The 20,697-nt window shown below is 43.9% G+C and overlaps 1 protein-coding gene across 1 annotated transcript in view; it reads left to right on the forward strand.

Moving 5' to 3' along the window:
• RAB3GAP1 (RAB3 GTPase activating protein catalytic subunit 1) overlaps nt 1-20,697 on the forward strand; it is a 46,975-nt gene that overhangs the window by 4,808 nt on the left and 21,470 nt on the right. The window contains 16 exon segments of the mRNA XM_061573366.1: nt 286-384; nt 386-428; nt 1,071-1,149; nt 1,564-1,683; nt 2,463-2,628; nt 3,117-3,216; nt 4,784-4,865; nt 5,746-5,814; nt 6,801-6,874; nt 7,903-7,995; nt 13,291-13,466; nt 14,476-14,580; nt 15,979-16,151; nt 17,480-17,534; nt 17,959-18,462; nt 19,731-19,868. Coding sequence (XP_061429350.1) covers nt 286-384; nt 386-428; nt 1,071-1,149; nt 1,564-1,683; nt 2,463-2,628; nt 3,117-3,216; nt 4,784-4,865; nt 5,746-5,814; nt 6,801-6,874; nt 7,903-7,995; nt 13,291-13,466; nt 14,476-14,580; nt 15,979-16,151; nt 17,480-17,534; nt 17,959-18,462; nt 19,731-19,868 — 2,076 coding nt within the window.

A 20,697-nucleotide genomic window follows, 5' to 3' on the forward strand; every position in this document is an offset into this window, starting at 1 on the left:
TTTGCAAATGTAGGGCATTGTGTGCTTTGTGTTGTAGCTCAAATTGACAAGTTAGAAAATGACCTGCAACTATATGTATTTAAAAAAATATATATTAAAGAAACTCACGTCTACCTTACCAAAGAGAGAATGCTGTTACAGAACTAGAGGAGACCCCTTTAGCGGAATACGTGAATAATTGTTATTTCGTTCTTAATAAGAATTATCACGTCATTTATAGTTACTGGGCCTATCGTACCTCCATCAGTAAACTCAGTGAAACGTGAAATTTGTGATTTCCACAAGGGGGAGTACACGACGGGCACGTGGGAGGAGGAGACGGAGGAGGTGATGTTCGCGAACTTCCGCTTCTCGGTGATCCACCACTACCTGAAGCAGGAAAGCAGTCGACGGCAAGGAGGGCAGGGGCGAGGCTGCCGAGGATGATGGTACAACGTGCCCTGGTGTTAGAGCGCCTCTTTACACACTTAGATCGTGGTCAAAAGGGTCAAGAGTTCAATCGTGGGAAATGCTGTTGATGCTGCCATACCTTGAATCATCGGGAGTATGAATTAGTGAATTAGTACAGGATGGGTATGTGTTTCTAGTGCATTGTGCACACATATCCAGCTGGGTGATGTTGTTGGCAAGATGTTTGACACATTTGTAATGAGTTCAAATTCCCGTTGTGCTTCTGGTGTTGATAAACTTAGAGAAAAATTGCAACATGCCAGTGGTCAGAAGCCTTATGAATAGATTGCCACCAGACGTAGGATTATAGAGTTATCACCACTGGCTCTTGACTGATAAAGGAACGGAGTACAGCCTCACCCTAGGTAGAGCAAGATACCCGTTTAAATGATGCAATTACCCTGCACTGCAAAAATTAAAAACTTGGTATCAACCACTGCCTTTCCGCATGGTTACCATTTCAAGTTTGTAAAAGTGAAATGTTAACCACCTTACCACTCCCAGATATATATATATATATATTGCTGATAGCGATTAGTTTCACTGTAGATTAAGCTCTTTTGTCAGAAATTTTAAGTTCCGTAAATTAAAAAAACCTTGTGTTGTGCAAATTGTGGCAGATGCTCTTCCCGAAGCCATGCAGGACCTGGTGTCCATGGACAATGACTTTTCTCCCAGAGCTCACTGCCTCGTGCGCTGGTAAGGCCTCGAGCACAGCTTACACATGCAAGCCCATGTCACTTGACTTCTGCTGCATACAATGCATTGCAGTGCAATTTGGATTCGTATTGTGTCGAAATACAAACAATACAAACTCATGATGTATCTTCCCTTATTCTCTCCTGCTGCTATTGCTTGAGTGCGCAAATAACTTTTATGTATTTCCGATTCAATTCCTTTCACTTTAGTCTACACTGAACACCATTTCCTCTATCTTTGTTTTGTTAAAATTGTCTTTAAACTGCTGAGCATTTTTTCTTTGAGCCAAGTTCTCAATATTTTTGACTCCTTGCGCTAACACAGGCATTCGTCCCATTATCTACCCAGCCCTTACGTCTGCCTGGTTACCATTGCTTCACACGTGTGTCTGTGTGTGTTTACCATTTTCCGCAGGAATGGCCTGAGAAATTTTGTCATCATTGCTCCCTCGGCTGCCTCTGAAGCTGTGATCACAGAATCCAAGTGCAATCTGCTCCTGAGCTCTGTGAGCATCGCTTTGGGCAACACGGGCTGGTAGGTGGTCCAGCGTGAAGATACTTAGGGCCACCTGGCATTTTATGAACATTATTACCAGCAGCAACATTAACAACATTACTGTTACCATTCGGGGCATCGTTATTCACACATTGTTGTTAGCAGTAACAGTAACAATCTTCAATATCAACTTAATCATCAACATAATTAGTTCCTTTAGCATCACGTCTAGTAACATAATCATCATCACGCCACCAGTAGCATCACTATGAGCTTAACCAGTTGTAGCAGAATCTTTAACATAATCAATAACAAAAGCGACAACAACAGCAGCAGCAGCAGGAACATCAATTCCAAACAATAGTGATTGCTTCCTGTGATATTCGTAGTTTTTTTGTTACTATTTATTGATTTTGATTATGTATGTGCCAAGCTGTGTGCACTCGTCGCTAAACATTCTTGTCTCTGTATATGCGTGTGTGCGTGTGTTGCATCCACAACTTGTGTTGCATCCATTTGGGAAGCGGTAATACAATGGTTAGGGCACTGTGCTACGAACCCGGCAACCCATCTTTGATTCGACCAATAACAGTAAAATATATCTAAACTGGTCCTGGACTTCCGCTAGGTTGACTCAACCTTAAATTAGTACCTAGTTTGCTGTGTAAACATCAGCACTTGGGAGACAAAGGCTGTCGGGCGTGGTGTTGACCAGCCACCCCCTCGTGTGCCGTGCCGCCGTTCATGGACGCTCGCTAACAGCACTTGTCCCAACAGTCTGTTAAAGGCTATAAGGGGGATCTTTGTTTTTGTTGCAGTCAGGTGCCAGTATTCGTGCAGATCCAGCAGAAGTGGCGCCGCATGTTCTCTGGCCTGTGCGAGGGTCCCGGCGTACGTACGGACTTCGAAATGGTTCACCTGCGCAAGGCGCCCAATCACTACAACCACTTGTCGGGCCTGCTGGACGTCTTCAAGTCTAAAATTGTAAGTCTGTAATTCTAGATTTGAAGCTTTCGTGACTGCAAGGATTCATATTCTAAGGTTTTCGGTAAAGTCACGTAGGTAAACAATGTAAATTAATAAAATAGAAATAAAATAAAAATAAAAATCACGACGTTTCGGAGGCAACACAAGCTTCCGTCTTCAGGTGGAACCGTCACAGCACGATAGCTGTATCAAGTACTTACTTGATACAGCTATCGTGCTGTGACTTGATACGGCTATCGTGCTGTGACGGTTCCACCTGAAGACGGAAGCTTGTATTGCCTCCGAAACGTCATGATTTTTATTTTATTTTACTTTTATTAATTTTAATTGTAAGTCTGTGACAAATCTGACACACTGTGGTGGTAAGCGATGCTATGATTTGCTGAATTTGGCTGTTCAATTTTTTTTCTTGGCCAAGTTCATTGTTTAACATCTATTATTTTTACATGTGCACTAAGCTTCATGTTGGTTGTGTCTGTTTGCAGGCCTGCCCATTGTCCCACATACCTCCTGTGAGTGTCAGCATTCGCTTCACCTATGTGCTGCAGGACTGCCAGCAGTACTCGTGGCCCCAGCCACCTCCAGGTATGCTCTTCTAACCCCATTACATCATTACTATCATCATCATTGTCACCAACTGTCTCGTCATGGTTATGGGATGGCCAGATGGCCGAGCTGTGAACACTACTGAGCCATCATGGGACCTCCTGAGCCACTATACTCTTGAGTTGTGGGTTCAATTGCCTTAGTTCCTCCTCATGTTTTTGAACCGAAGGACACATTTACATTTTTGTATCGTTTGATGTTTTTTTTTAGTAGAACCAATAGAATATGACTTTCTCCCAATATGTGCTTTAGGCTGCATTTGTCATGGTATTTTGGTTAATATATGACTTGAAGGTTGTTATTGAAATGTGCTGTGCAAATGAGATATTATATTAACTTACAGAGCTAAGGTTTTTTAGGAGTGATCATAACGATCACGACTATACATAGTGACTCACTGTGAATTGGTTCTACCGTTTCATTGTAAAGTTTAAGTATTATTTTAACGTGGCATTTTATGCAATTATACATGCCACATTTTCGGTAGCGCTGTGGCAAAGTGATGGAGTCAAAATTATAAGTTTGCGATCTCCAGCCTTAGACGTCATCTCGGCCCATAATCTCTCTGTGGTTGATAAAACGAGTACCATTTAGTGGAAAAATAACAGTGGTCATCCTGTGGGGAGAATGGCTTCTACCTTGATAATTATGAAACTCAACACATTCATCAATAACACATTCCTGCGGAGGGAGCTGGTAGGAACGTTGGGTTGCTCAGTCATTGGCCAGGGTCAACGGCGGCGTGGTGTATTCCGCAAATATGGCCGACTGTGAGGGCGGGCACAAGCCGGCGTGAGTAGGTTAAACGTTGAGTTTTATAAGGGCACCACGGGGTGACCAGCCCTTCCCCACCCAGCCCCACCCAGCCCCACCCAGCCCCACCCCCCACCCAGCCCCACCATCCGCACCCAGCCCCTCCCCACCCTCCCCTCCCCACCCAGCGCCTCCCCACCCTCCCCTCTCCACCCAGCCCCACCCCTCCCATTTTTGGATGCATGATGGACGTACACAATAATCCCCTGTGGGCTGGTGGAACCAGGTGGTTTCTACCAGTAACACTGTCTTTAAAAGAAAAATCTATAATTGACGACATTTCAAGCAATGGCCCTTCTGCGCAGCACATAGAGAGGCCAGAGGTCGGGTGGTTAAGAGTTTTATCAAGAACTTTACATTCCACGAGGCCTCATGAGAGCTATAATTTTTTTAAACGTTTCCTGATTTATATTTTTTACATAATTCATGCAGTAATGCATTCCTCGTTCCAACTTATTATTTCAATATAATTAACTATTAGCATAATCCACTTGATGACGATATGTTTATTTGTTGTGTCCTATATGCTTGTGCACAACTCTCAACACAATATCACGATTATCAGGAATTTCCCCTGCTGGTTCATGGCAGCTAAAGGAATTGAATGCCACCCCAGAGTTTATTTGATCAGCAAAACATTCATTATTTTAAGCTAGAGCCTAATGATGTTTACGTTGAAGCTCATTCTCTGAACACTGTGAACTGTATGGTGCTGCGGATTTGCTTGTCGCAGACTTTGATGCCCTGGTCGGTGGCGAGGTTGGTGCTCTTGAACTCGGCAAGTTGCCCTTCGGCGCGTGTGAAGACCCTGTGAGGTGAGTGGCAATGCATATACGATGAGCTGCCTTTTGAGTGCCCTTTGTTGAAAGTAATGTGGGGAATTCGGAACAGACCATGAAATGAGAGCCGTTGTGTTGGTTATCCTGTGGAGAAGACTGACTTCGAACAAGAGAATGTGGAATGTTTAACCTTTGCAACGGGTTACCAATGGATACAAGTATAGCACCATCATCGGTTAAGCAGATACACTTTGATGGTGGTGATCTACTTAATGAAACATCAACATGTTCAGTATTTTTTGTAAATTCGTTTAGTGTTTTTATTGTGCAAATTCATTGTTGACCAAATCCACTCTGCTTGAGGACCTAGTTTAACCATAATTAAACTGCCCAACAGTCAAATCCAGGTTCTTGGCAGTTCCACCATATAACGCTTGTTTACCTAGGATAGCTTCACTCAAAACTCTTTTTCAGATTCCTAACAAGTCTTGGCAGGGGGGGGTGGGGGACGATGTTGCTATGTGTAATCTAAATTGAGTGGTTGTCAGGTCCATTTTCAGCATTGGGATGTTTTTGACCAATACCAGTTACAGTGTGTTCTTTTTCATGGTGGTAACGATTGATGACTGGTCATGTTAATGATTATTAATAATGATGACAAAGATGACAATTACGACAATGATGAAGATCATGTTGATGATGATGACTTCTGGTCCACACAGTACTGGGCAGCACTACGATGATGCATCGTGGAGAAGTTTACTGGCACAGCATCAGCAAGATTTGGTCTGGACTGTAATAATCAGTGTTTAGATAATGGCATTACTCCCCCCCCACCCCGAGTTATCATCCCACCCCATGTATAATAAACGAAGTGCAGATGTGTCATATTGATCCTGTGGTCTTCTTTTGGCAGTGAACTGCACCTCGCCGCCACTTGGCCACATCTAACAGAAGACATTATCGTGGATAATGACGTTTACTCGTAAGTAGAGCGTGCACGCATTGGATAGTCTTGTAAATATCAGGTGAGTATTTACGTGTTGCCAAGTGGTGCTGTGGCAAGGGACGGGGCTTTGGTCAATGAGAAGATAGTCAATTAAAATCCCTGTCATTGTTCAACGTAGTTCGCAATCCATTTGTATGAGAAGTCAAGTGATTCGTTTATAAATCAACTGTCTTCTGTCATGGGAATGTGGAATTGGGACTGCTGAATTAGAGCTGCGAATGGAGATGAATGTTCCCCAATGTTTTTTTGGAGAGGGATGCGCTTAATTATTTATGCGAATTAAATGTTTCTACATCATTGGTTAATTTATCAAAGTCTGCAGGTGGTGTCAGCATAAATATATTTATTTTTATGTCTGTAAAATATTCTGAAACCTGGTGTTATAGAGCCAAGTCTCATGCCACAAATTACTAAGAAGTGCCTGCCTGTTCTCAGAGCTTAGCACTACTTCTAGATTTGAAGCTTTCGTGACTGCAAGGATTCATACTCTTTGTTTTTTTTCGGTAAAGTCACGTAGATAAAAAATAAAATAGATGAAAACAACTAAATTAAATCACGACGTTTCGGGCGCACCACAAGCGTCCTTCAGGTGGGGACAATGTAGCGATAGCACAACCGCCGCCTGCATCACAAAGCTTCAGTTTGAACTCCATGCATTGCCTCCCAGCGCCCCCCCCCCCCCCCGCCATGCCTCACAACGTTGCCTCCCAGTCCACAGCCCGCCCACACACTCACCATGGCCCCTCCCCTCCCTCCATCCCCCGCGACTATATAATTCATCGTCACAGCCACCTCTTAGACACACTTAAGCGGTTGTGCTTTCGCTACATTGTCCCCACCTCAAGAAGGGCGCTTGTGTTGCGCCCGAAACGTCGTGATTTAATTGAGTTGTTTTCACTTAGCACTACTACTACTACTACAATTGACAGTGACATTTTTGTCTCTGTGTCCTTGCTGTCCAGTGATCTCGACCCAGTTCAAGCCCCTCAGTGGTCCGTGCGAGTGAGAATGGCTGATAACCCACAGTGCCTTCTGGGTAAGTTGGTACTTGTCAGTTTACCCAAAGTGCCCACTGTTGTTGTCATTGTTGTCGTTATCAGCCTCTGACTTCGTACTGCTGGGCAAAGGCTCCCGCGTTTTCTATCATTCCTTTGCTTAGTTCTTGTCTGTCCCTTGACTCCTTTTTGCTTATTTTTCCTTCTCTCAGTCTCCACTCCAAAGGTGATTTTGTCTTACCATCTCTCGTCAATTGTTTTCTTGACGTGTCCTGCCCATTTCCACTTGATTTCTTTTGCTTTAACAAAAGCATCGGTGATCGGTTTTTTCTTCCTATTATTTTTTTTATCCGAGCTCTTCAACTCCAAAAATCTTTCATTCCAAAGATGTTTGGCAAACGTGTAGCATGGTTACTTGTGTACAGTGGTTACTGGGTAAGTTGATATATGCCAGTTTGCATTCATTTCCTTTTTAGTAATTCTGAACATGGCCATTTGTCCACATTGCCTTTTAGTAAGTTAGTCCATGGCTATTTTCCCATAGTGATTTATTTTTGCCAACATATGAGGCTTGACCTATCATTTCTCTTAATTTAAAAATATATTTTTATTTCATTGCTTAACAAGAACATAATTTTGTCAAAGTGACACTTTCCACGTTTGCATAATTTTCTCTGCAGAAGGCTAAAACATCCAAGAGTCTATGTAACCATGTTGCCATGAAATGTGAAGAAAAAAGGAAACTTCAGGACGTAAAAATGTCAGGTTTATCGTTTTTTCAGCTGGCTTATGGTTATAAACTGGAGAAGATCACTTCCCTAAAGCTACACGTTTTATAGCGTTTGTGGCATATATGTTGGGCTCATCAAAACATGACGATTTAACCAAAGTGTCTTCTACACAAGTTACACCAACTTACTGTTAATTACAAACAGGCTGTGTGTCCTTGTGTTGTCATCCTTTTAATGGAGCCTCTCAACTTTGCACTGGGTATTTGTTCATGCGATGTGGGCTGTTAGTCAAAAGCGCAGAGTTCATTCATAGAGGCTCCTTGTATTTTCTGATGCAGGGGACTTCCTGTACGAGTTCCACTCATTGTGCCATCGCAAAGAATCCACCGACGAGCTGCTGGGAAAGGCGGTCTTCGACGATGAAGCCAAAGGTATTTGTTGAAACTGATGCGCCATGTAACATTGACAGTGCAACTACAGGGAGTCCTCTGCTTACGATGGAGATGCGTTACGACGACCCCATCGTAAGTCAAAAATATCGTAAGTCGAAGATGGCCTAGCCTACCCAGGAGTCTTAAATAATGGTGATAATTTAGCAAAACAGAGCAATTTACAGTACCGTACTGTATAAACGATCTACTGTATGTATTAATTACAATACTGTATTGCACAGTAAAATATAAAGTAAAAAAACAAGGTAAATTCTTAGCCTATTTTTATGAATCGCAATTTAATAGAAAGTTTTTTCAGGAAACAATTCTATCTGCTATTAAAATAACGTTTAACATGCATTGAACGTATCGTATCGTGGTAACCCTAAAATGAAATCGCTAAAGCTACGTATCATACATGCATTGAACGTATCGTTCGCTGCTGCGATTGCCTGCCGCGCAAAATTTAAAATATTTAACAATTTTGTCGTATCGCTATCGCCATCGTAAGATCGAAATATCGTAAGTCAGACCATCGTAACTCGGGGACTATCTGTATTTGTGAGTGTGGTTTGAATTTTTCAGCTGCCATGCACGTTATGATCAAGACCAACATGGCCACAGTTAAAGGAAATGCAACCCAAACAGTGCACTATTATTTTTCTCAATTAGCCAAAGGGAATTTATTTTGCAGGAGTGCATTAGTTTAAATGAATTTACATAAAAATACAACAATTTTTGTTACCTCTGAAAGCACAAATTTGGATTGAGCATGATGTGCTACCCATTCAGGTTCCTTTATGTGAGAAAAACCATTAGAGATGTTTAGTTTCCCAGGTAAGGCCCACTGAGCTAAATAGCTTTTTCAGAAACGATCTGGCCGGGAATGATAGCTCAACAAATTGGTTTATCGCGTGGAAATGTTTCGCAGCCAAATACTTTCGATGCATGTTTCTAAACGTGGGGGGAAAAACCGCAAGACCTGTAGAGAAACATCCACGCGACCATGGGTTGCAATATTGGATGTTATGTGGATAGACTCGCCCTTAGACTCGCCGTTGCCAGAGAAGTTTTCACAACTGGCTCAGGGCTGTACACCAGGGATAGTGCCATCCCAATTTAGTCTGAGTTGGAAAGCACTTAAAAATAACGTATTTTTTTATCATCAATGTATTTCACTTGGAAAATCCCTTGAAATGGAAAATCTCATTTACCAGGGTGTCCACAATATATAAACACTTGTATAAATTACACCTCAACAACTACTGACCTGGTTGTTACAGCGTTAACAGTGTATTTGTATTCATGTGCATGAACACATGAATGCACCAGCACGCTCACAATAATGAATGTAATGCTAGTTCAGGTAAGGTTGATAAAGATGTAGCAGTGCACGTGAAGATTACCAAGGATGATGATTTGATAGGGATTTTGGTGTTATTGCATTGTTCAGTTTGTTCCCTTAGCAGTAGGGGTTTAATGATTCACCCCTGTCATGATGAAGAGTCATGATTTGATTGAAGAATCGATTCTTTTTTAACAGTGCGGTAAATGTAGCGACCTCTTTTGTCAGCTACAGGGGTCACGTGGACCCATGACATACAACTTATCAAATAGAAAAGCTACGACTCTTCCACCCACGATTAATTATATGAGTGTGAATCAACGTATCATTGCACCCCTATTTTGCAACCATACGTATGGCTAGTTGTGCTACAGATGTTACAGATAATCACAATTACCATATTCATATTGTGAGCAACAGTTGTGTTGACTTTAGAGTAAAAAAATGACAAAAAACAAACAAAGCACTTTTGACCCACGTGCTATTTTCTATTTATCTTTTACTTTTCTTAAGTGTTTAAAATGAAAACCAATTCTCCATCCGCATTTTGAGGCAGCGTTCATTGGAGATTAAAAAAAAAACTTCAGCATAAAATATATTTTTTATTTAAAGCTTTCGTGACTGCAGGGATTCATATTCTTGGTTCTTTCGGTAAAGTCACGTAGAAGGGAAATAATAAAATTATTAAACAATAAAATTCTCACGACGTTTCGACTGCAAAACAAGCAATCGTCATCAGGTGAAAAGAACGCCACTTTTTTCAAATTTTCTTGCCGTATTTTTCACACCTGATGATGATTGCTGTGTTGCAGTCGAAACGTCGTGAGAATTTTATTGTTTTATATTTTTATTATTTTATTGTTTCCTTTCTACGTTACATTACCAAAAGATCCAAGAATACATACATATATATTAGGATAATAAATTTAAACATGTTGCCAAATCTCCACCTAGGAATTGTTGAGTTATGTTTTCAAATTAACAGGGACGTAGAGAAAAATGCAATCGAGGCTTGCATTTGGCAAGTGCAGGTAACTGTGACACCGTTGACTTTCTAATACCCAGGGGTGCAACAACACGATGTAGAGTCAAAAGTGGCAGCTCTGTGCTAAACATTTAGCAACGCTCATCTCCATTGGCAGACCTGAGCCAGAGATGGAACTTCCAAATTCCCATGCCTTTGGCCAGTTTTATCCATATCACAATCTTTTTTTGTACTGGAGAAATCCGATGACCTATGTAGCTCAGATGTCCAGCAGGATGGTCACTTGACTTCCAATAAAGTAGTACCGAATTTAACGACCCCAGGGTGATAATGGACTGAGTTGGCCGCTTCTAGAATTTCAGCTCGGAACTAAACCATGTTGACGGTGAGCCAAATACTCTTCTATAGTGCCAACCTGCCAGGTTGTGTATTTACCGTGCATTGCGTGGTTATATTATTGTACCCTGTAATAAATGTCCTTGGATATTACCCCACATTTTCTTGATTCCTTTCCTGCTACTTGATTGTAAGTGTTATTATTTCATGTGCTTAAACTATTTAACCGGGAAAGTCTAATATGTGTTTATCTTCATTGTCTTGATGACAGAGAAGGCAGGGAGTCACACAAACATCGCATTCAATACAAGAAATCATGTACAAGAAAAAAGAAGTTAAATGCTGAAATACTGACACTGTCATTTACGTTCCTAACTGTAATTTTATCTTGCTGGCCATTCTGTTATCTGCCTTAGAGCCTCTGATTAGCTCCTGTGCTTTAAAAAAGGCAGAGTTGCAGAACTGTGCAGTCTAAATTGGGAAGGATCGACCTGATAATCTGTTTCTTTGTCAAGCAGCCCAGCTTGAATGAGACCACTGGCGGAGCCAGTGGGGTGGCACGTGCCCCCCCCCCCCCCCCCACTGCCACTGTACCATATTATTACGTGCCAGGGACTCTATGAGACGATAGGACAATAGTCTGAGTCCATAATTGGCAATAAGTAACGGCAAAGCAGTTATAAGTGACTCAGAATTGTGCGCAGTTGCGTGTACAGGACACGACTTCCCTGAAGGCATTCACCTTCAGAGAGCGCGATGCCGATCACACAACGCGGCTCGAATTCGACCCTCGATCGATGGCTGCGCCATCGCCGCACACGCGTCGAATAAAAAGCAAGGGACAAGTCCTTATTTGCTAACAACTCCTATCATTTTTCATTGCTGGAGGGGTTGCCACCCCTACCTGAAAATCTTGGCTCCGCCATTGGATGAGACGATTAATCCAGCAGCTCACCGTGTGGACAAGTGTCCTTCCACTGTCCAGATCGGCTCCTCATAGAGCCTGCGTTGGCGCATCTTGACGGGTAATTTGTGTCACTGATTTTATTAGTTTTTGCTCTATATGTGGGCAGCGGTGTGTACCTACTAGAATTGTTGCGTTCACCAATGATTCCTACTGTTGGCAATCCGATTTTGTTCATGGGGGTTTATCGAAGCTGTAATATTGACATTAAAGAACCTGTGACATTCTTCATAAGAGTAAGCTATTGTGTGCTTTTTTTAGACAAAGTCGTAGTGTATCTGTTCAAATAATGTGTCGATGCTCTGCATCTTTTTGACAGCCATTGTTCAGTCGTGGATAATTTCACATTTGTACGGTGGGAGCTGTAGCAGAAACCACTGTTGATGTCCCACAAAGATTTAACAATAGCACTGATGCCCCGTAGTCTAAATGTAACATTAGCAGCAGCGAAATTGTGCCACGTTTATCTCCTCTGCTGACTAAAGTTTCCCATGTTAAAGTTACGTTGTGGCTGAACGGGCTGTCGCCTGCTAAATTAATGAGAACTTCGCATTTTATTGTGTAGCGGTCAACAATTGTGAATTGTGACCATGATTATGCCAGTACATTTTTGTGAATGTGGTATTGTGGTGTCATTCATATTTATTAGGTTAAAGCTGTTTTGCAAAGCATTGTCCATTGTTTTGTAACATATCTCTCGACTACAATACCAGCAGAAGTGTTTCTTTCATTGGAGCTGATTGCACAACAGTGTGCACAGTGTAAAATGCTGTTTTGTATTGCTTGGACGTCAGCAGTGATTGAGCTTTGGACAAAAGGCCCCTTATCACAGGATTGTAGCATTTGCATCACTCACTCAGGGCTGCCAATAGGGATAAGCTTTGCTCAATGTGTTTTTTTTTATATTAGTTTTTAAATCCTTAATTTTAAAATGTTCTTAATTTTGCTGATTTTTTTCTAAACAAAGTTACTGTTTATATGGACATTTCATCTCTGCATATATGTTTCGTCTGTGTATATATCTGTAATATATTTACTTTAATCTTGGATTGAATTTTGCAATGCGCTTACATAATTTGATGTAGTTTTATCTTGTGAGAACATGTATTATTAGTCTTCTTTGGGTATATTGTATGTATGTTGAACCTCTTTTGTACCGTACGTAGCCAACTGTGCTACATTTTGTAATAATTCTACTATGTACTCTTGAAATTCAGAATGTGATTCAGTTCAAAGTTAATTTGGAGCTGATTCAGTTGTTGTAATCGCAGCACCACGTTCTTTGATGATGTAATATTGCAAGAACAGCAACTATGTTTGTCCCTTCTCAACCCAGCATGGGGATATGGTGATCAGTTTATGAATTTTACTACCTCTGTTGTAAAGTACAAACATTTACAATTCACAGCACTTTGTTCAACCACTGCTGGATGAATGCACAGTGCACTAACCACTGTGCCACCACTACAAAAAGTATGAAGATGAAATAGAAACATGTCCCGCATTATAAACAGCACGATGCGCACTTGTTGAGTTCCCCTCGCAACGTCCCTTTGTTCTGAAGGTGTCACGTAAGTGGTGCGTGTGGCCAGGTGGTGATCCTGATGTCTAATTGCCCTTTCTTGTTGTCTCTGCTGCCTACTCCACCACGCCCCCCGTCACCAGAGGGAGCAGACATCAGCCAGGCGCTGCAGAGGCTGACGGAGCCCGTGCCCGTGCACATGCCCACGCTCTCCTCCATGAGCAGCATGGTGCAGGGCGCGCGCAAGCGCATACGCAGCCGCCGGCCTCGCGCCTCGGAGACGCCCATCCCCAACGCCCTGCTCAACTCTATGCTGCTGGTGCGCATTTGCGCGTGTTTGTGCGCATGGGTGCATGTGTGCGGGTAGAGTGGAAGCGTGGTGGTTAGTGCGCTGCGGTACGAACCTGGCGATCCGAGGTCTATTCCCGCTCACGGCCAACACTAGTGATGAATATCTGAGCTGGTAATGGGGCCTCACTTAAATCTACTCGGCCTCAAATGAGTACCCCGTGTGATGTGTGAACATCGCCACTGGAGAGACAAGGCTCCATGGTGCTGGCCACCCACCCCTTCGTGTGCTGGCCTTCATATGTGCTCGCTAGCAGCACTTGCCCCAACAGTCTGTGAAGGCTTTCCAGGAGATCTTTGGCTTTTCATCCCAACAGCCTGTTTAAAGCTGTCTAAATTGCACCCAGTGTGGCAGAAATCCCGTGGTGGTAGCATCACCACCACTTAATGTGGAATGGTGACTGTTATGCAGTGGTGTAGTGCTGAGTGCATGGCACTACATGGTTTCTAAGTGGTATCTAAACTTATCCTGGGCTTCCGATAGATTGACTGTGCTTGCTATAGTGTGTGAACAACAGCAAATAGGGAGACTAAGTTTTCTGAGCATGTATGGTACTGGCCATACTGTCCCTTGTGTGCCTTGCCAATCTGAGTTGGCGCTCACTAATAGCACTTATCCTTACAATCTGTAAGGATAATAGGAGGTTCATTTATTTTTTGCATATCAAAGTCCAAACTCAAAATGTTTCCATACCTAAAAAGCATTTTTGTTGGCATTAGCAGTGGTAATTCCACTCAACTTTTGATAGCTTGGCACCAATTTCATCAATAGATGAGTCACCCCCCCCCAATGGGATTTGAACCCAATTTGAATTACCTATCTCATTCTGGTCGGTTTTAAATCAATTTCCAAGTCTCCTTGAACATCCGCATACTGCACGGGCTTCATCCAGCACTATGTGAATCGTGGCTTCAGATTATTACACGTGACAGATGCGTTCCCTAATTGTTGCTCGTCACATTTTCTTGTGCTGTGGCAGTACCTTTTCCCAGATGCAGCTGACAAGTCGGCAGAAAGCCCAAATGCTAAACCCACTACTAGTTCAGCCACAACAGCTCCAGTTACTGAAGACGATGAAATGGTGGTAAGTGATATGGGGGGGGGGGGGGGGGGGGGCGGTTGGTGGATCACACAAACATACGTGATATGCTGCTGTGCACGGCATACCCATCAGCCTGGTAATAAGTTGCCTGTAGGATGGTAGTGCAGTAGAAATAGTCCTTGCAGTGTGGTCACTTGTGTGTATCTGTTTTTTCTCTGATATTTCTCTGTCTCCTGAAGAATACACTTTCATAAACAGGTCTCATAGTACCCAGGGGTTAGGTTCCGTGTACCCCCGCGTAAGCGCGAATTCGTAAAAGTTGGGGTTCGTCTATACAAGTGTATGTACAATCTATTGAAATGTACATAAATGTACATAAATGTACATTTGTATACATTTTACAGTACTGTATAGTAAATGATTCACTAATCCATAGCATCCACGTCAGATAGAACACTATAGCTTTTGAACTCGTTTCTTGCGCGGGCGATACAGTTACATGTTGTCAAATACACATTCACGTGATGGCGGGCGCCGATTTGACTCCTTGCTTCCCACGCCTTGCGTGTTGCAAAAGCACGAGTCACAAGTGTAAGTATTAATCGGGGTCGGTCGCGTATGAGCGGCTCCGCATACTCTGAGCCTGCGTACTCTGTGACCTTACTGTATGCATTCATAATTTGTGGTGCAAAGTATGACACGGAGACAGATCTTCAGAAGGGCTGATGCCAAGGTTTATTTGGAGGCTTACGCCTAAACTGTTACTGCTCCCGCCTACACTCCTGGCTATTCTATTCTCCCCCCCCCCCCCAGGGAAGGGTACTGGGAATCCGTAACACCCCCCTAACTATCTGGGCTTTTCTCCCTGACTGACCGAGGGATGATCCAACCCTGGTCAGTCGGGAACAGAGCCACTCTTAGTCCCGTGTTAGATTCCCCTACCCTGGGTCCCACTCTCAGCCTTCACCTTTCTCGGACTTCTACGACGACCCCCTTTACGTCACGGGTCCCCCCTTAAATACTTCAGGGGGACATCCCGTCACCGTACCGGAGGCGAGCGTGACATGACATCACTCACTACTCAACACATAGACCAACTACCTGGTATTATCCAAACTAACCTAGTTTGATTCCCGGCCATGGCCAGCACAAGTGGTGATTATATCAAGAGGTCTTGAGCCTTACCTAGATTGACTCTAACTTAAATGATTGTTATCGTGTATAAATATCAGCACTGGGGAGACAAAGGTGGCCGTGCATGGTTGTGACCATACCACCCTCTCATGGGCTGTCCCGGCCTTCGTAGGTGCTCGCAAACAGCACTTTCTCCAGCAGTCATTATGGCTGCAACACAGAATATTGTTTTTGTCTATACTCTGTGTGTGTGTGTTTATGCATCTGCGCACCGCTCACAATCTCTCCGCTTGATCGCCCCGCTAGACTCTGCATCGCAGCCTCAAGTCGGCGCCGGCTGACAGCCTGACCCACAAGCTTGCGCTGTGCCTCTGCACCGTCAACTACCAGCACGGCGGCCTCAAGGGAGTGGCTCACCTTTGGCAGGAATTCGTGCTGGAGATGCGCTACCGCTGGGAGAACAACTACATTATCTCCGGGTAAGAGGATCGTGCACTGCTTGGGATCCTTTCACTCTCGTCCGTTGAGTTTGTCTTCAGTTTAGAAGGAGTTTTGCAAATGTGACTGCATCTGGCATTGGGTGTTCTTCTTGGTCTCTGGGCGCCCATTACCAATGACTGTCTCGGAGAAGAGGTTTGTCAAGATTTACACAATAGATAATTTGATGAGTTGACACGATTTGGCGTTTTGATTAAAAATACAAATAGATATTTTAATACTTGTGGCGGATATACAAATCTATATTGGTGTGAGTCTATGTAATATATTGCGTGATAAACAAATTTGACTCGGAAATAATTTATTGTAATGTGCGCTATTCAACGTTTTTTTTATTGTGAGTGTAATAATTAGTTTTCTTTGAGAAATCAATGAATTGTTGCGTCATGCTCAATAATAACCTGCCCTGTTCCATCCAGTACACGTTCCACCCATGACAACCTCTTTTTCCTGATTATCTCTTTCCCACTACATTTTATTTAAAACGTTCATGCAGTCGTATCCAATGCCATAACGATTTAGCTTTTGAGACATTTGGTACTGAGGCTGGATAGTAGGGTATCAAGATTATGGATAAAGCAGTGGTTAGGAGTGGGCCTTTTTCACCGTTAAAACTAAAAACGACTTACTCATCTTCATCTCCTATGGGACATTAGGCTACAAAAAATAAAAAACTAATTAAACTAATATTTTTTTTTACCAGCTAAGGCCCACTGAGCTCCTTAGCTCTTTTTCAAAACGACCTAGATCAACAAAGTGGCTAATTATTTGGAAATTTATCGCAGTGAAATACTCTCAACGCATGTTGATTCTAAATGTGGAGGGAAAAACTGGAGGGCCCTGAGAAAAATCCACACAATCACGGGGGAGAACATGCAAACTCCAAATATATAGGCGTCAGGGTTGGGATCGAACCCACGACCTCCTGTATACCAGGCAAGGTAGTTACCATCTCCTAGCCACTGTGGCGCCCTCACAGGTGTCAAAAGGATGTGAGGTTGTACATTTACGAGAAAACGTTGTGTCTTTAGGTAGTATAATGCATGATTGACTTTAAAAATATATATTTCTGAAGTTATTTTAAAAGTTTCAAAGTACAAGCTTTCTACGGTGTTATTGCGTGCGAGTACATTGTTGGATGACGTAATCCACCTTGTGAGAGAAGTGAACATTTTTAAAGAGCTCAACATTTGGCTAAGAGACGTACATTTGAAGTGTGAGTAAGGCCTATGTTACTATACATGCTTGTGTGTATATGTCTTTGATTTGGTTTTGCTTAATTTATGATGGCCATCATTTTCACCTCCAGATTAACACCTGGCCCTCCTGACTACAGCTGCTGTTTATTGCATCAAAAGCTGCAGGTATTTTCTACATGGAAATTAATTTATCTGTACAGTGCTGTAGTCAGTCACGGTGCCTCACTTAAAATGGAACGTGGTAAGTTAAATTCCTGGTCAGGGGATATCTTTGCCTTTGCTCTTTTCAGAGTTAATTCAACGACTACCAGTTTGGGGAGAGTCAATATATGGTTGTCCCTGTGCGGGACAGGCATCCACCACTCTTTTATTGGAAATTAACAGTGCTTGTCCTATGAGGAGACAGGTCCCCTGCAATGGGAATGTGAATGTGCACCATTGGCTCAAGGCTGCTGACTGAGATGAGCATCGCTCTTCACATGTTTGAACGAGGAGACACTTTGGCTTAATCCCGTTCGTTGCATACGCCATTAGTAGATTCATGGCTAATAATGTATCCTACCCATGGGATGCCCTTTCTGTCCCCAAGATGCTCAACTGTTGCATCGAGAGGAAGAAGAGCAGGGAGGAGAGGCAGCGCGAATCGGGCAGCGCTGGAGGAGGAGGAGGGCGTGCGGGCGGCAGTGACACCGCTCCGTCAACCTCAAAGAACGGGCGCAGGGAGGCGGCAGCCGGGAGGGCCGTGGAGAGACAGCAGCAGGGTGGCACATCTGCTGAGATGGCTGCACAGAAGCCATGGGACTCCTGGAGTGAGGACAGCGAGGACGAGTTCTTTGAGTGTGAGAGTGACCTGAGCGACGGTGGCGAGGGAGCGGAGGAGGGAGGGGAGGGATCGACAGAAGGGACGAGACAGAGTGGCATTGGCGATACGAACGAGGACAATGCGAGCAAAGTCGCGGAGAGAAAGGAGGAGCGCAAAGCGGCAGCTGCTGCCAACGCGACCGCCCTGCGCAAGCCTGATGGACGTCTACACCAGCACGGGGAGATCACGCTGATCGAAAACGGGGAGCCCCTGTACATTCCCATCACGCAGGTGACTGCAACAGCAAACTGTGCGATTGTCTTTACATCAGGCAGTTTGAGGTGTAATGCTTGTTTGCTTTCGGGCGGAATTTTGGACCGCTTCTTCACTTAGCGTGCACGCGAACCTGTGTGGTGGAAACGGTTACGATTCACTTTTGTTTTTGTTGATTCTTGAATTGAGAATATTATGTTCACTACTAGGTTCACTTTAAAAGGATGGGCTTTCATTTGATAGGAATACGTTTTTAAGTATGTGTTACATTTCAGATAATTTGCAAGTTCCAGATAATTTAACTGTTAAAAAAGCATGTGTGCTTGGCCTCACGAGACCGTGACGGTGATAATCTGGGCAGGTATTCATCGCTGGTGTTTTTTACATCCAGCCCCATAGTACTGTGCTTAGATCACTGAATTTACGATTAAAAGGTTGCAAGTTGAAATCCCAGTCAGGGCTTGAAATCTCAAGTCACATTTTTTTTATCACTTTTTGTGGGAAATCCACAGCACTTGGTCATCCTATGCAGATACTGGGTATCACTGTGTAGTGGTGGTGTTGGTCCGTAATTGATCACTTTGGAGTGGGGTTTTTTGGGTCATCTGCTGACTCTCAAACCTGCTTGGTTGTGAGATGACCAGGAAACGACAATTTCAGAAATTTTAGTTTTTACACTTTCTTTTTTTATGTTATCACTCCATATGAACACATTTTTTTTGGTAATCAGGTTTCCTCCCACATGCAAAATACTAATTCGAAGAGAATTTAGTAAACATTCCAAATTCTGATCTCAATGAACCTCCATGAGGTTTATTGAGATCAGAATTTCCAAGAACACATTCCTGCGGAGGGAGCTGGTAGGAACGTTGGGTTGCTGGTCAATGGCCAGGGTCAACGGCGGCGTGGTGTATTCCGCAAATATGCCCGACTGTGAGGGCGGGCACAAGCCGGCATGAGTAGGTTAAACGTTGAATTTTATAAGGGCACCACGGGGTGACCAGCCCCTCCCCACCCAGCCCCTCCCCACCCTCCCCACCCAGCCCCTCTCCACCCAGCCCCTCCCCACCCTCCCCACCCAGCCCCTCCCCACCCTCCCCTTTCCACCCAGCCCCTCCCTCCCCACCCAGCCCCTCCCTGCGCAACGGACACAATAATCCCCTGTGGGCTGGTGTAACCAGGAGGTTCCTACCAGTATAAAGAGCAATTAAGTTCACCCCAAGCCTGGACACAAGTGCTGTGATGACTTCACTGCCGCTTACTGGTGGATGGTGTCTGATGTGCAGGAGCCAGCTCCCATGACGGAGGACATGCTGGAGGAACAGACTGAGGTCCTCGCCAAGCTTGGGACCTCAGCAGAGGGAGCTCATCTGCGCGCCCGTATGCAGAGCGCATGCCTGTTGTCGGACATGGAGTCATTCAAGGTATGTGTGTCTTGCCCTCTCTGTAGAAGACCCGTGTTCGCATCTTCACTCTGAAAAATAAATAAACTAGGGGACCACGTTGGTATCGGTGTACAAACACAAAAAGCTTACCACATTAATCAATACTGCAACAATAAAGATGATGACGATGGAGGCCTTGAAGAAGATGGCAATGGAGACAACACACAGACATGAACCCACACACACAGATTCGCATCCATTTTTCTGCACACGTAACATACATCATCATCGCTAATGATATCACACAACCCGTGCCGAATGAAAATATATTTGAAGTATGTGTTACGTATATTGGAAAACGAACATGGTTTCAAACAGTTGTGGTCCCGTGGTAGTTCCAGTGGTCTGAGTGCTGATGCTGGTGGTCATATTTGTCCAAGTAGTGGTCCTGGACATCTCAGTAGTAAGCCAGGTTTGCCTTAGTATAAAAGTCATGTCGGTCCCAGTGGTAGTTGTGGTGGTCCCACGAAGATGAGTTGTATTCCCGTTGGGCCCAGTCCTCCACATGGTTGTCCCTGGTGGGGGGTTGGGGTGGGTGTGGGGCCTCATTGAGCCCTTACTTGACTCAGCGGTTGAGCTGCCCAACAAAAATGGAAGGCCCATGGGACATGGACGGCCTAGTGAATGTCATCCCGGTCACAGTCATTACCCACGTCTTTGCGCATCTCGCTTGCAAGGGCATAGATACCCGAGTAAATGTTAGGTTGTGCATTTAGTTGATCTGTGTATAGCTTAGGTTTCAACTCGGCCTTCCAAACCCTGGGGTTTTTCAGGCCCTCAACCAGACCCCAGGGTCTCCCGTCTTTCT

Source organism: Lethenteron reissneri, chromosome 7 (genome assembly GCF_015708825.2).
Source record: "Lethenteron reissneri isolate LAM-NWPU_2019-01 chromosome 7, ASM1570882v1, whole genome shotgun sequence".
Taxonomy (NCBI): domain Eukaryota; kingdom Metazoa; phylum Chordata; class Hyperoartia; order Petromyzontiformes; family Petromyzontidae; genus Lethenteron; species Lethenteron reissneri.